Source organism: Toxorhynchites rutilus, chromosome 1 (assembly GCF_029784135.1).
Source record: "Toxorhynchites rutilus septentrionalis strain SRP chromosome 1, ASM2978413v1, whole genome shotgun sequence".
Lineage (NCBI taxonomy): Eukaryota > Metazoa > Arthropoda > Insecta > Diptera > Culicidae > Toxorhynchites > Toxorhynchites rutilus.
Window position 1 is genome coordinate 184,329,679 of NC_073744.1, and position 16,780 is coordinate 184,346,458.

General features: G+C 39.5%; 1 protein-coding gene across 3 annotated transcripts; it reads left to right on the top strand.

Moving 5' to 3' along the window:
• Positions 1–7,156: 7,156 nt before the first annotated feature.
• LOC129763135 (proton-coupled amino acid transporter-like protein pathetic) lies at positions 7,157–16,521 on the top strand. 3 transcript variants are annotated; one of them, XM_055761932.1, is made up of 5 exons: positions 7,157–7,381; positions 14,723–15,405; positions 15,462–15,913; positions 15,970–16,142; positions 16,203–16,519. In XM_055761932.1, the coding sequence occupies exons 2-5, from the start codon at positions 14,785–14,787 to the stop codon at positions 16,445–16,447; spliced, it is 1,491 nt and encodes a 496-aa protein (XP_055617907.1). In that variant the 5' UTR covers positions 7,157–7,381; positions 14,723–14,784; the 3' UTR covers positions 16,448–16,519. The 3 variants fall into 3 exon arrangements, with proteins under 3 accessions (XP_055617907.1, XP_055617906.1, XP_055617905.1); XM_055761931.1 differs by having other exon boundaries at positions 7,160–7,381; positions 14,785–15,405; positions 16,203–16,518; XM_055761930.1 differs by lacking the exon at positions 7,157–7,381 and adding an exon at positions 7,412–8,119 and having other exon boundaries at positions 14,785–15,405; positions 16,203–16,521.
• The last annotated feature ends 259 nt before the right edge of the window (positions 16,522–16,780 follow it).

The window sequence follows — 16,780 nt, forward strand, 5'->3', positions numbered from 1 at the left end:
GGACTTACCATTTTCGATTAAAAAAAATTATAAAAAAATGGTCAAAAATATTTGGCCATTCCCATATGTTAGACTAAATAAATTTCCAGAAAACTAAGTATGCCAAGTTGCTTAATTAGGTAAGGTCTTCACGCCCATAAAGTTTCATTAAGTTCTGAGAGGGTCATGGCAATCCCATAGACGAGTTGACGCAAAATCTGTCTATTGCTATTTTTCGAAAATAAAAAAAGAGTATTTATTTTTTTTTCTTTGTGTATATTTTTTTCACGTTTAAACATCAATGCTTTTTATCTAACTCTTTCTAAGATATTATTTGGGTAATACTCATAGTTTTTGAGCCATAAATTATCAAAGTTTTCTCTTACTAAAATCGATACGCCCTATTGAAAAGTTACGCTTTAGTCAACAAATTCTCAATGGCTGTGAATAACTCATATTTCATTCAACTTAAACGGAATACAAATCAAAAATCAAAAATACATGTTTTTAAAATTAGCATTTTTAGGACGATTTTATTTGGAATTGCTCCATGCAAAGCGTTTTTTTTTTCATATACTAGCTGACCCGTGAAGCTCTCTAATTAGGGATTTCCTTTCTCAGGGTCGTTTAACCTGCTTCCGGTCCTCCAGCAAAAAGGAGCAGTGTCGGTTTTATCTTTCTCCACAAGACCTACGCATTCCTTTGAAGCCACCAACTACTCCCACAATCAACTATCTCTCAAAGGTTGAGCAATGCTAGCCAACTCCGCCGACCAATCGAGGACGAGGGCTGGCGACTCCTTTCGAGTCCGAAAAAACGGGAATTTCCAAAACCGCAATAGAGGAGATAAATGTAATTTTCTTACAATTTTCTTTTTTAATTCCTTCCTTTTAAATCTACTCTTTAATTTTCTTCTGACCCTATCCTATTTTTCCTCCCTTTTTCTTCTTTCCTATTCGTGACGTAACAAAATTTTATGCTTTTATACTTGCAGTACTTTTCGTGTATTTTTTTCTCTTCTTTCTCCGTCGTTTAACCAGATAAAATCCCCGCTGTAACCTCCAAGCGTGAATAGGGCTCTTCTGGTTTAGGTATCCTTACTCGACGTCGACTATCAATGGCGGAGATTGCAGTCGAACGTCCTTTATCTCAATGGCGGGTACCACACGTCTCGGCGGAGAAAAAGATGAAATATAAAAAAAAGGCCCGCTGAAAGGACCTTTTTTTTCTCTCTTCCGGTTCTCTTCTTCTTTTTAGCTCTTATCTTTTCTCTTATAATTATTTTTAATTCTTATAACAATCTTTTTCTATCTTCTCTATTTGCTCTTGATGCACTCTGGCACTATTAAAATTCACTTGTTCCGGCGCGCACTTCCTACTTGCTTGATGGTGGAAAGTCGTTCGCCGGCACTACTCTTTACCGAGCTTTTCTTTTCTTTTTTTTTCTTTTGTGTGAGTTCATTTATGTTTTGCCTAGTTGGCAGCTCTGTTGAATGACAGATGGTCCCATGAAGCGTATTTCGCGGTGGGCATCTTTACCCAGGGCTCACACCGTTCACTATTGGGCCAACTGTTCACAAGCAACAGGCGGTGGGTATTTATGGCGATTTTATTGAAACATTATGTTGGGATTTATTATTTGGGTAGAGCCCAAATTAATGCTTGGAACCAACGGTTGCACCCGGCAAACTCCGTCTAGCCCAAAATTTATTTTTCGTTATCACATTCACGTTTTTTACTAAGCGCACGTTAATGGGTCCAATCGCAGAGTTGTTCATTGATTGATCTTCTAATCTACCCTTTGAATCCTTTTGCTATAAAATTACTAGTACTTCTACAAAACTCGTCATTATAATATTATTATTAGGAGATTATTTTCAGACACAATTCTCGTTCAAGATTTTCCAACCGCTTGCATATGACATGTTTCTCCGTTACATGGAATAAATGTTTGATACAGAAAATATGACAGAATAGAGACAGCCCCAAATCGGACAATTTCTTCCTCGAGTTTTGCTCTTGTCAACACATTCGGCGATCCATTTTTATTTATATAGATAGAAGAAGCTATAGGAGTGAGTTTTATCACATTAAAATCAATCTCCACTTTCGAACAAAAGACAAAGGTTTCATTAGCGCAAACATCAAATGGACTAACAATGCTGAAATATGTTTGATTAAAATATGTGTTTTAATTTTTTGGAACCACCCTTCATTCCAGAGGAGGGAGGGGTGTCATACCATCATAGAAACATTTCTCGTACCCAAATACCCTCACATCCCAAATTTGGTTCCGTTTGCGTGATTGATTCTCGCGTAATGCTCGATTGATTAGTTCCCGAGTTTTGCAGAAATTTGTGTTTCATTTGTATGGCAGCACACCCTTAGAGAAGGGGGAGGAGTGTCTAACCACCATAGAAACATTTATTGCACCCCAAAACCTCCACATGCCAACAACCAACATGCATCCACATGCTAAAACCTTCACATGCCAAATTTGACTGCATTTGAGCTTGAGCTTGAGCTTGGGTAGACTGTACAATTCGTAGTTGCTCTCCGTGATTGACCTGAACCAACCAAATTGCACAAAGAACACACAGAATGACGCTTGGGACTAGCAAATCATTCTCGTAGTGCAATTTTCGGTGATTCGAGCTTTAAATGGTCAATAACGACGCCGGCCACGTCCTTACAGTCACCAGGGGAGGGGAAGGAATGTTAGTATGATATTCGCCGCCCGAAAGCCAGAAGGGTCGCCTCTATAGCGTGGTTCCCTAGCGTTTATCATGGGAGGGATAGTTGTTAGTGGGGAAGGTAAGGATTCACTGTGGTAAGTGATGTGATTATGTTAACGCGGACTTTAAATGTAGTACTCTATTGCAATCTTTGATCGTGACGCAGGAGATTTTCATTCAGTTGCCTAACAAGGTAACCGAAAGATCTTCTAGAATAAATCGCATCGGTCATACATACTTTGACTTTTCACGTCAAGTACTCTATTTTAATGTCAAATCACGACGCCGGCGGTTATGAAATTGCTACCTGAGAAGGTAACCAAACAGACTCCGAGAGACAGTTCGAATCGGGTATAAATTGTGGGACTTTTCACACGTAATACTCTATTGAATACTCAAATCACTACCTAAGAAGGTAACTGAAAGAACTTCTCTATTATGATTCGAATCGGAGACTTGTTCTGTGCCTAACGCCAATACTGTATCGTATTTTTATTCGCGACGCCGAAGATTATTAATGATACATAAATCCAATTGAATTGTCATAGAAATAATGAGGGTAATAAAATAGCTAAATAAAAGGGAACTTCTCCGTACACTATACGCTTTTAAACCAAATTACTTGTTGTAAGTGTGTTGTAAAATAATAAATTATAAGTTCGATTTTTAGAGAATGAAAAGAAAAGTAAACATAGCAAAATATTTTGGTTTATCTATTAGGCTGGTACACAATTACGATACACCTAATCATGGTGATAAAATCACTGCAATAATAAAATATTGAATTTCTGGCAGCCACTGGATCTTCTTCTTGCATCACTTTGGTTATATTATTTCATCGATAAATCACAAACACTGAAACTTGAAGCACGGCAGCATTTTTTTATTTCCCACATACACAAACACAGCCACGTAGAGAAAGTCCACTCTACTATAACAAAGCGGATGGAGAGAAAACATGTCTTTGCGTGTTAAGCGTTTCGCGAAAATCAAACGGGCTCCGCCAAGTGGATGGGCTAATTAATCACTTCATTCGTACAGAGAATTACATTACATTGCACTAACACTTCGTTTCAAATTTCAAATTGTTTTCCCGATAGACTAAACACTTTTTTAAACGTATTAAAATTGTGAAGAAATGCTCAGAGCGCAAACGCGCGCGTCTGTCTTCCATCGCTGTTCAACCCGAACTCAATGCCAAATTCGACTGCATTTGCTTGATTAATTCTCGAATAATGCAGAAATTTGTGTTTCATTTGTATGGCAGCCCCCCCTTAGAGAGGAGGGAGGAGTCTCGAACTAACATAAGTCTCAAAAAGTCGACTTTCGGCCAATTTTTTTTTCGAGATAACACCAGATCTCGACGTTTTATGAGTTTTTAAGTCATTTGGCATCGAAAAAAAATTCGATTTTCTAAATTTCCTTTATTCCCCCCTTGGAAGATTTTCGAGGATCAAAAAATCTAACTTTTAAGCGCTTCGAGGCATCCCTAAATCATGTCCGATTGAGCTGAAATTTTGCACAGGTAATTTTTTGGACCAATAAACAAAATGTACATGGTCAGTTCTTTGAATTCGATAATTTTTTTTCCATACCTTCATTGCCTCTCAGGCTAAGTCCCAAAAGGTCGATTTTCGGCCAAAAATTTTTTTTCGAGATGACACCAGATCTCGACGTTTCATGCATTTTAAAATCATTTGGCATAAAAAAAATTCGATTTTCCAAATTTCCTTCACTCCCTCCTTGGAAGATTTTCGAGGATCTAAAAATTAAAACTTCGAGCGCTTTGAGGCACCCCTAAATCATGTCCGATTGAGCTGAAATTTTGCACAGATCATTTTTTGGACCCATAAACATGTACATGGTCGGTTTTTGAAATTTGACATGACCATTTTCGCTGCCACCCTAATATAGATATACCAAAAATGGCAATAATTTGGTCATAATTGTAGCTGTGACAGATATCCTGATTTTTAACTCCGACCAGATGGTATCCCTAAGTATAAATCCAATTTTGTTGTGCTCTGCTCTAAGAGCCACCGCAGACTGCAGACATTTCATCGGACGATAGTTTTGTACGGTTTGAGTAGTGCAAACACCGACCAAACTGAATCGATCCATTGTAGCACGTAAGGATATCTGTAGGCTGTGGGGTGGACAACACTCCGACGGCCAAGCACGAAACAACCAGGGACTTTTCGGATACCGCGTGATACAGGCGAATGAACTGCTAAGTTTAAAGCCTCTCACTGGATGCAGAAAATTGGTCGTACGAATTGTATGCAATAGTGAAAGTAAACAACCACATTGAGTTGTATAGGTGTGGTTACATTGCTTCTCCCTTGCTTCGTTCGAATTCGTCAGCTTCTATCGAACAAAATTGTTTGTTTCTATTCGTACGATCAAATTTTCGTGCGTACTCCTATCCATAGTAACCTTAGCCTTATATTTCTACGGTACGGTGGATAACTAAAATACATGGGAACAAAGTTCATATTATACACAGGTGTACGTTTATACTCTTTTCGTCTCGCTACACTTTCGCCTCTCGCCACGACACAGACTCGAGGGAAAGATATCGCACTTCAACAATATCTCTCCGTACTGATCAAGAAGTCTGCGAACTGCGGGGATTTCAAGGTCATTGTTCCGCGAATATCATCAGCAACGACCACCGAGTTTTCATCAAAGGGAGAACCGTAACCCATCGCTTTGGTGTAATCGATTCAACACACCAGTGGCTGCATTCAGTTTGTCGAAAAAAGTGCATCGGCAAAATGAGGACAAAAATTTCGGCATCGAGAGATTAAAAATTAATTGATGCTTTCAGGGCCACCATAACTTTCACAAAAAAACTATTGAAAGTTATTCACAATATGATGGATTCTAAAGTGATATCCGAATAATAAACTAAATATATACAAACTGATTTTTGTTTGCTTGGAGAGAGCCTGTGTAAATAATAATTTGTGAATTATTTGTTTGGGGATGATATTTTTGGGAGATCCGAGAAAACTTGTAGAGTGTATGCACCGGTTGATAGTCAGGATCTGGGACACAGAACAGCTACCGGAGGAGTGGAAGGACGGGGTAATCTGCCCCATCTATAAAAAAGGCGACAAGTTGGATTGTGGGAACTATCGTGCCATCACAATCCTGAATGGTGCCTACAAAATTTTGTCTCAGATCCTCTTCCGCCGCCTATCGCCAATAGTAAGTAGATTTGTGGGAAGTTATCAGGCCGGATTCATGCCCGGTTGCTCAACGACGGACCAGATTTTTACACTGCGGCAGATCCTCCAAAAGTGCCGCGAGTATCAGGTCCCTACACACCACATCTTCGTCGACTTCAAGGCCGCATATGATACAATCGTTCAAGGCCGCAGTTTATCTGCTTCGCCGACGACGTGGACATAATCGGAAGAACACATGCGACGGTAGCCGACTTGTATACCCGACTGAAACACGAAGCAGGGCTGATTGGGCTTAGGATCAATGCGTCTAAGTGCTAGCTGGAGGGACTGATCGCAACAGAGTTCTTCTTGGTAGTAGTGTTGTGATCGACGGCGACGAGCTCGAGGTGGTAGAGGAATTTGTCTACCTTGGCTCGTTGATAACAACTGACAACAACAACAGCCGTGAAATTCGAAGACGCATTGTCAATGGAAGTCGTGCCTACTATGGGCTCCGCAAATCCTTGAGGTCCAACAAACTCCGACCCCGTACGAAGTGTACCATGTACAAATCCCTAATTCGACCGGTTGTTCTCTATGAGCACGAAGCATGGACGATGCTTGAAGAGGACTCACAAGCGCTTGGAGTTTTCGAACGCCGAGTGCTCAGAACAATATACGGTGGTGTACAGGAAAGCGGAGTATGGAGAAGGAGAATGAACCACGAACTGGCGCAACTCTACGGCGAACCCAGCATTCAGAAAGTCACCAAGGCTGGACGAGTGCGATGGGCAGGGCATGTTGCAAGATTGCCGGACAGCAGCCCTGCAAAGATGGTGTTCGCATCGAATCTGGTAGGAACAAGAAGGAGAGGAGCCCAGCGAGCGAGGTGGTTGGACCAGGTGGAGCAGGACTTGGCAAGAATCGGTGCAGCCGGGAGTTGGAGAACTGCAGCCATGGATCGGGACTATTGGCGAAAAATTGTGAAGAAGATCTAATCTCTCAATGGGATGTAGTATCATTATAAATAAATAAAAAATGATATTTTTGGGAGACTTAGAGATGTAATTTTGCTGATAGGTACAGGAAAACTTGTGATGCACTTTCAAAAAGTGACCGTTGCTGATGGCATCCATTCCTTTATCCCCTCCAACCGTTCATTGATCAAGTAACCAGCATTAATCAACTTTCAAACAGTGATCAGTAGAATGTCGAGGCTGGGAAACTCTCTCATGTTCCCCCGCCAAAGACACAGCTGACGGTACACTTTTTGAGAGATAGAACGAAACACGCGAGAACGCTCGTGAGCATTGAACTTGACCATTGGCCGCCACAAAGCCACCATTCGCATCGGCTCAGTGCTAATCCAAAGCTGATCGTGATCGGTGAGTGCGAAATTTTTCACGTGCCACAAAACAACGCGCCACTGACTGTCGAGCGGGAATTCACGTTCGCCTTGTGCTCTAACTTCCATACAGAAACGGCTATTAAAAGGTAATTACACCGAGTGTCGATTGTTGTCATTGTCGTGCGAGGAAACGTGTAACAAAAAATACAAAACAGTTATAATTATGGAAATGCACAGTGGCGAACCTTCCTTGATTCCGTTACCGTGGATTCTGAATTCGGCAATCGGAATGCGGTTTCTTCATATGTTCCCTACGTCAAAGACCAAACCAACAGATAAAACTCTCGCACACAAAAATTATGGTTGATACACGACAAAAATAGAACCCCGTGAACCCCGCCGAATCGGAAGAAGTGTGATGGGACCATCTCCGTGATATATGGTGCACAATAATATCATCATCGTTGGACGGTAATCATCTGCCTGAGCAGCAGGATCAGAGAGACATCAACATGATCGGTGTTGGCATAGCAGCCATAAACAAACGCAAAAGTGCAAGTCCCGGTTGTGAGAGGTGTGAAGCTGCGAAAGAAGAAAGTTTTGACACAAAAATATGCTTGCAGGCCGATTGTCCGAGTTTGTTTACAGAATGTAATTAGCAAAATAGTTAGGAATGGTTCCAAGCAACTGTTGTTGAACAACTTGTTTGATTAGATGTAGTTGACATTAGATCTGCGATCATGCCATTAGTTCTGGTATTGCGGGTTTATCAACATTCTGCTGCCCAGTTGTGGCGCGGAAATAAAAGTGATCGTTTATATCCTAAATCGCACGTTTTTTGTCGAGTGTTCTATATATTTCGCTTTCGTAAGGCCAAGTTCAGGGTAATGAATTCGGATATGATATGATTGTTGTTAGTAAGCAAAACATTTAGCATCTGACACGAGTGAGTGGGAGTAAGCAATTGTTCTATTCTATGATAGAGTACACCTTGAACGATCACGAGATGGAGAAAAAAAAACGAGCTAACATCTACCCAAGTTTTCTGCATTTAATTGTGCCAATCACGATGAGCTACCGTTTGAAGGCAATTTTCCGGATTCGTGGTATTCTCTATTACATTTGTCCCACTAAATCAGAGAGATTATTAGAAAGAATGAGACCTCTTTCTGATGTACATCAACGATCTAATACCATGGACAGACATACAGCTGTACTTGCGTTGTAAGAGTACAGCTTTGTATAGGTACTATCGTACCATGACAGACATACTTTGGTTGTACATTGTACCGTATGTCAAACTGACAATCAGAATTTTTCCAATTTTCACCACATATTTCAATGAAAAAGGTTTTTATTTAGCGTCTTAACTATCAAACACAACAAGCAAATTTCCACTCTGAGTTATTAACTCAAAATAAAGTCAGTGAAAAGACTGTTTGCCATGTGTTTTGATACGATTTGTTCATGCTACCCAACACTAACCGTCTATGGCGCTGCACACAGTACAACTATAGCCATGTACAGCGGTAAAATAGGTCGGTATAGGTACAGCGATTGTACCGAGTTGCTTGCATGGTTCTAGCGCTGTACATGGTGACAGACATACAATTTTCGAAGTACAACGCTAGTACAGTTGTATGTCTGTCATAAGTATAAAAACTTGTATAATTACCCATCGGAAATACCGACCTACACTGATGGGCGCAAAAAATATCAACCCCTATTTTCTCAAAATTTTCGATATTCCAGTAAAAGAAGGTAATTAGTAGACTATTTTACCATTCCAGTATCGGTCATTTATTTTTTATATAAACAAAAAAAGCGTTTATTTCCTATATGGGTACGTTTAGGATATCTCATAGCAGAATCCATTTCATGGTATATTTGAGAAAAAAATAACAACTCAAAACAAATAATTAATAGTCAATATGACCCCATTTGTCCTCGATAACCAACTAACAACACTTTGGCATACTCTCCACGAGTTTCCATTGGTGTTGGGTCCAGCTCGTCCCGTGCTTCCTTCAAGGCAGCAACATAGTTTTGCTTGTTCGTAACGTCAGCTTTGTCTCCCTTGTTGTCCAAAAACACTCATAAATTCTCGTTAGGATTCGAGTCGGGGCTTTGGGGTTTGATACGGACCAATCGGGTCGATCAGACTTACGTTTCGGTCCTCAGACTTATGTTGAGATTTGCTTTCCATTCATTTTCCAGAAGCTTCCTCAACGCCATAACCACGCCACTACGCATTAAAAGTTGGCTAAACAGCTACAAAAATTATGTTGGTGTCAGATGTAAACAACCAGCTGTAAATCGAGGGGTGCATTGATAGAGAAAACACGGTAAAACAAATTTACACAAGTGGATTTATTGATGTCATACCCTAAAAGTACCCATTTAGGAACAAAAGTCATGTTTTGTTTTTCTAAAAAATAATTCAAGGATACTGAAATGGCAAAATGGTCTGCTGATTACCTAATTTTACGTACTTAGTATTGATTGGAATACCGGAAAATGGGGGTGTATTTTTCCTGTGCCCATCAGTGTACAGTAGAACCCCGATTATCCGCGAAATAGTCGGGCCAGGTCATCGCGTATAACGAAAATCGCGGATAACACAATACAGGGCTAAAAATGAGGACAAACACGGAAAAAAGATATTTTAGCATGAAAATTATGTTTCATCAATACAGAAATTATTGAACTATCAATCTGTAAGGTCGTGTACATCAGTGATCAGATAATGTGAAACCCTGAACCAACCAAATTGCACAAAGAACACACAGAATGACGCTTGGGACTAGCAAATCATTCTCGTTGTGCAGTTTTCGGTGATTCGAGCTTTAAATGGTCAATAACGACGCTGGCCACGTCCTTACAGTCACCAGGGGAAGGGAAGGAATGTTAGTATGATATTCGCCGCCCGAAGGCCAGAAGGGTCACCTCTATAGCGTGGTTCCCTAGCGTTTATCATGGAAGGGATAGTTGTTAGTGGGAAAGGTTAAGGTTAAGAAAGGTTTGTGATTTCCTAAATGCGGAGTCTCAGTCATATGACGGAAACCTGAAAAGGTAATTCACAGCTCCTATAATTTCACTATCTTGAAAACATTTGTATAATCAGATATCTCATGAATGTGTGTAGGAAACATCTTTCGATGACCTAACACGGTCATCTAGAGAAATCCTGTATTTCTGTAAAATCTAATCATTTATGAATTTTCCTGGAAACAAACACACAATATATAATACTGAATTAACACTAGAACTACCGACGTTTGATGTATACCTATTCCTACCGCATCCATCAAATTGACGGATTTCTGATAAGCGCTTTTGTTGTATTTTTTGACTTAGTTTATGTTAATAAAAGAATGTGATTTGACAAAAACAACATTTAATATAACGCTTTATATGTTTATAATGAAAAAAAAAAAACAAAAACGGTTTATATTCATTCATTTATATGTCTACAACAACATGTTATTCTGGATGAACACTTGCCACAAGCGTATTTGTTGCGTGTATTGCAAGTATACATCTCTCTGTTTTTGTTGCACAATTGTATTTGGCAAGATTTTCGTTCTTGAGGTCTTATAGTTGAATTTTCTGTAGTACAATCCATTGCTTTGTTTGGTTGTTTTTTGGAGGAAGCTTGTGCTCTGTAGCACTTATATTCACTGGAAAGTTCTTCTGCCAATTGAAACAAGAAATGATTCCTGGTAATGTTCCCATCACAAGTCTCTTTGCATAAAATTCACGAATTGATTGCTTCCAAGTCCAAAATATTGTAGAACACTTGCAATGGCCATCTACGAGACCTTGCCTTTACGCTATATTAGTGTGCCATCTGGTCAACTGCATCTTCTCCAAACTATGTTTGATTGTAAAACAATAAAATTTCAGGTATTTGTTTTCTATTGGAATCTATTTTTACCGATCTATGCTTAGAGCTAAGAAGCAGTACTTTTTTGCGAGGTTTACTTTTATAAATTGTCAGAATAATATTATCTGATTTGTATTGTTTTGTAGAGAAAAGAGCCATGTTATCTTTCACCACTTTAGCTGTTCCTGGCAATTATATTCTATTTGATCACACAGTTCCAACAAGACTTGTTTTTTTTTGGCACGTGTTTTTTTTGCGAGTTCCATATTTGTAAAAAAATTGATTTGATTCCGAAGTTGTTCGATTTATTTTCCATATACTGCAGAAATCTGCATCTTGCCTTTGTAGGAAACAGTTGTTCGTCTATTGTTTTATTTTGATCAGGTTTGTAACAAGCTTGGCTGTTCTCAATGAATGATTTCCACGTTTCAGAAACTAATCCAAATTTATCAGTTTGTAATCGAGCATTCCGTTCGCTTTTTTGTCGAAGCGAATGAATCTCATGATTTCTGAAAATCGATTTCTGCACATTATTTCGTGAAAAAAGAAGGTCCCCATTTTTTGGACACAAAAATACACGTTATAACAATGGAATAAAATTCTCATTTTTTAAATCTCTTGGTTTTGCAAACTCGAAGAGAAAAGAGTCTGTCTTTTACTCTCAGTTAGACTCCTATTCAATACCATTCTGCGGAGAAACATTATTTACCCATTTATAACAATTTTGTTATCATAGGGTGATCAAACTTTCTCTATTGTTTACAGTCTAAACTTCCTAATTACTCCGAACTCCAAACATATCGGACAACTATTGTGCGTATACTGCACGAACTTGCATGTCTAATTGAATGTAAACACGTATTGATGTCCACCATTCCATGGATGATGCATATATTGTTATAAACTTTGAGATTGCCAGATCCGTCAATTTGACGGGTCTCGGTAGAAATAGGTATAGGTAGTACTGATTATGGAAGTTGAAGCCGATAAACAGAAATTGAATATGAATAAAAAACTATTCTTACATCTCATGAAAAGTCATCATAAAATTTTAGAACAATACATAAAAATTATATAAAATTCGTGACCATGAAATTTGAAATCCGTCAAATTGACGGTTTCGGTAGTTCTAGTGTTAATTTAAGTATGATAAGCCCTGTTTGAGAAACCGAAAGAACAAGTAGAAAGCTTTTCAGAGTACAGAGGATAAAAACGTTTGTTTTTCTTATCTTCCCTCGGATACTTACCGTTTAATCCACAGACAACCCCAGGGAGTGACCCCATAAAAAGACATGCATTGCATGCACCAATTTTTAGTGAATATCTCCAATCAATAATCGGTTTACGTTAGACGGGAGATAAATGAAGATCAAAGTCTTTCTTTTACATTTTGTCGAATATATAGCGGGATCTTCCCGCTGCACATTTTTCATTTTTTTTTTCATGTCGATACAACTGTCAGTGATCTGAATGTCAATGTTGAGCGCGATGTGTCATTTAGTTTGTTTACAACGTCATTAAGAACAAGTTGACTTTTTTTTTGCTTGGCGATTCATTATATGGATAATTCGATTGGGTAAAGATATTATGTGTAACCAATTAAGTCAATTTTCTTCAAAAATTTCATCGCAATCAAGTGACTGAGAACATACTTGAACGATCAAATTCAGATCTCACGTTTATCCAACGCATAATTACTGGCGACTAGACATGGGTGTACTAGAATGACATGCGATCGGGTCTACCATCATCAGCATGAAATTGCAAACGCGTCGAAACGGAGAACTCACCACAGAGTCGATCAAAAGTGAAGGTAATGGGCCCTATTATAGAAATCGAGTGGATAAGAATTTTGCTTGTTAGCTCTATTGTACTAATTTAGATACCGAGCAAGTCGATAGCATCGATCGAGTGAAAGCTATCGATACAACTATCAGAATTTTCGAGTTGTTTGGTTTGCTTATAGTTTTGATTTGCATCATTGATATTTTCAGAGACGCTTAAATATATGCAATTTGCAACACATGAAGTTCGAGCACGGTAGGAAATTATCTCTATTGACAAAATACGAAATTTTACTCGGTCGATACAATCACTATCATGTCGACTTCTAGATTCGATTTACGTAATAGGGCCCAATGCTGACTGTCATCTTCGATATTCATGCTGTTGTCCATTCGGAATTCCTCCCGGAAGACCAAGCGGTTAATAAATTAAGTGTTTTTGGCGTTATGAGGCTTTTTAGAGAGAAAATTCGTCGCGAACGGCCAGATTTGTGGAAGAATAACATTTGGATTTTACGCCACGATAATGCACCAGCTCATCAATCGATCATTGTGAACGAATTTTTTATCAAAATATGGCACGAATGTGATTGAACAACCACAGTACTCTTCAGATATTGCAACGTGTAGCGTTTTCTAATTTCCGAAAATCAAATAAAAAATTCGGATTTTTAGGTGGTTGTTGCATTTCTTATTGATGGAGTTTACTGTCGGCATTCGTAAGCTTTCTTCAGAATATTGTCTTTTTATGTGGCATTTTAAAGGTGAGCAGCATTCAACACAGAGAAACATTATTCCTACTACGCGTGAAGACACCATAAACAAACTGCAGCGCACCAAGCGGCTGCCATAGTACCAACAAACCAACATCAGTGCATCGGACAAACAATGATCAGAATTGAGATCATCGAGATGCATTATTTACATGATTTAGATATATAATTCTGATACAAATGGTGTACAAGCATGATGTTTATAATATTTGTAAGTGTTATAATCCAGAAAAGACCAAGAATCATCTGCTAGTTGATTAAAAGATAGATAGGGGCGTGTTAACACCAATAGAAGGTGAACTTTATAAATGTTTAAATCATTCGAATTCGTAGAAATATCCTATAGAACTACTGTAAATCGTGAAAAAGACATTTTTATTTCTATGTTTGAAAACATTAGGACACCAAATTTGACACAGGTGCACTGAACTAGAGCAATCGAAAAAGTGGACAAACCAAGATCAGTTTTTCGACTGAACAAATCAACATCGTTTACCCTACTAACTAATACAAACATATTATTTCTCTCAAGTGTTTTCAGCCAAAAAAAGCTTTTTCCTTGTACTTCGAGATTCAGAATTGTTTAGCTTAGATAAAATATATATTTTCTAATCCTATCCCTATCCCTAACCTATCCCTCACAACAAAACAAGAATCTTATTTGGATGTCATTATTTTTTTCATCTTGTTAAATTATTATAAAAATACAACAACTAAACAATCCGGAAAAAGTAATCCATTTTTAAATACAGTATTCAAGAACACATTCATACCGGTTGACGCTATGTATCTAATCACAATCATTACACAACAATTCCCTCTCAATTACTATTTCCCTGTACGGCCGATGAAATCGAGGAAGTTTAAATTCCATACAAATCCAGTATTTGCATACGAGCTCACATGTTGGATGCGACTCAAAACGTGTATCGAACATCAGCTCCACGAGGCGTGTTTATACGATCATTTGTGGTAAAAACCACCGGAAGCTCGTATCTGTAGATCGAGAAAAAAAATAGAGCAGTTATTACACTTTCCTCACAGATGCTGTTGTAAATCAACCTGTCACTGATAGCACCTTAAAACGTCCGACTAACACTCTCCAGATGACGGTTGCCATCCCATTGGACGAGCGCCCACGGAATGAATCGCACATCCCGTCCGCGGAAGGTGTCGTCAACAATGGCTACGTACAGGATACCACGAATGGCAAAAAGCACACTGATCATGAGTCCGTCCACCACCATCACGGCCACGATCACCACTATCACCTGCGGCATCACCATGTGCGGGAGAAACCCGGCCATGATTACACGGAGGACGTAATCACAACCCATGGCATCCAGGCCCACCACAAGACGAGCTACCTCGAGACGATGACGCATATGCTCAAGGGTAACATTGGAACCGGCTGCTACGCGATGGGAGATGCGTTCAAAAATGGCGGTTTGGTGTTGGCGCCCATACTGACCGTATTCTTGGGCTTCATTTGTGTCCACTGTCAACACGTCCTGCTGAACTGTGCCAGCAAGGTTCATCTCGATCAGCAGAACAAAGGCCGGCCGCCGGATTTCGCGGAAACCGTTGGATTGGTCTTCGAAACGGGACCACCCAAAGTACAGCGGTGGGCTAGCACAATGAAACTTGCGGTGAACATTTTCATATGCGTGACGCAATTAGGATTCTGCTGTATCTATTTTGTATTTATAGGCTCTAATTTCAAGCAGGTTTGTTCAATATATAAACAAAATTCAGTTTCATTATTCCTTGCATCTATCCTCAGATATTCGATCGCTACGATATGAAGTTGGACGTCCACTACCACATGGCACTTTTGCTGATCCCGATTATCCTAACCGCAATAATCACGAAACTGAAATTCCTCTCGTACTGCTCGATGCTGGCCAACATCTTCATGTCGCTTGGCATTGGAATCACATTCTACTACGCTTCCCAAGATCTACCGTCGCCATCGGAACGTAACTACGTTGCCAGCTGGAATCAACTTCCGCTGTTCTTCGGGACGGCCATTTTCGCCTTCGAAGGCATCGCTCTGGTGCTTCCGCTGCAGAATGAAATGAAGAAACCGGAGGATTTCAGCAAAACTTTCGGAGTGCTGAACCTCGGGATGGTATTCATCGTAACGCTTTTCACTGCATTCGGATTCGTTGGCTATCTCAAGTGGGGCGAAGCAGTTGAGGGTAGCATGACGCTGAATTTGCCCGAAGATGAAATGTAGGTTTCCCCCACGAACAGATGACCTTTTTAACCTTAATTTTCCTGTACACTAGGCTAGCGGAGAGTGTCAAGGTGATGATCTCTCTCGGAGTGCTACTCGGATTTGCGTTACAGTTTTTCGTAGCCATCATCATCATGTGGCCGACGGTCGAGTGCCAATTGAACATCACCAAACACAAGGTTCTGGCAGAAATGGGCTTCCGTGTTGTGATGGTTCTGGTTACCTGTGAGTGATTCGCTAGAATATCCGGGAGTTCACCACTTGGTAATGATCATTCTCTTGCAGTCGCCATCGCGGAATGTGTGCCTAAGCTCAGCCTGTTCATCTCCCTGATTGGTGCGCTATGTTCGACGGCATTGGCCCTGGTGTTTCCGCCAATAATCGAACTGATAGTGGCGTTCAACGATGCCGAACAAAAACCGGGTCTATTTTTGATAGCTAAGAATGTGTTCATTCTTATGCTGGCTGTTATTGGATTCACCACCGGTAGCTACGAAAGTATAAGCAAAATTGTTCAAGAATTGTTATGAGTGTCACGTTGGTTAGTGCACCCAAGTTCCAGTGATACATACATATTGTTGTTGATATATAATGTTATATATTTATTGAAAAAAAATCTGTTGGTTATTTTCTAGTAATGAGGAGTACTTTGATATGTGGTTGAAGGATTAACTTCATTCCGATGACTAAATGGTGTGTCACATCAAATTGCATCACGGAAAAAACGCTGTAGAAATTTAATTTTTAGGAATTATATCTTCAGCTTTCGCTTATAATCAGATAAGAGTGTATAGATCACGTTGGCCATGCTTCACTGTCAATTTTTCGTAAATTTGGAAAAATGTCGTCGAACGAAAAAGAGC

Bases quoted from the DNA above. Each gene is read 5' to 3' on its own strand.
- LOC129763135 (XM_055761930.1), top strand. From the start codon at position 7,976: ATGCCATTAGTTCTGGTATTGCGGGTTTATCAACATTCTGCTGCCCAG. The intron at 15,406-15,461 runs GTTTGTTCAATA...ATCTATCCTCAG, and splicing joins TAGGCTCTAATTTCAAGCAG to ATATTCGATCGCTACGATAT. The intron at 15,914-15,969 runs GTAGGTTTCCCC...CCTGTACACTAG, and splicing joins AATTTGCCCGAAGATGAAAT to GCTAGCGGAGAGTGTCAAGG.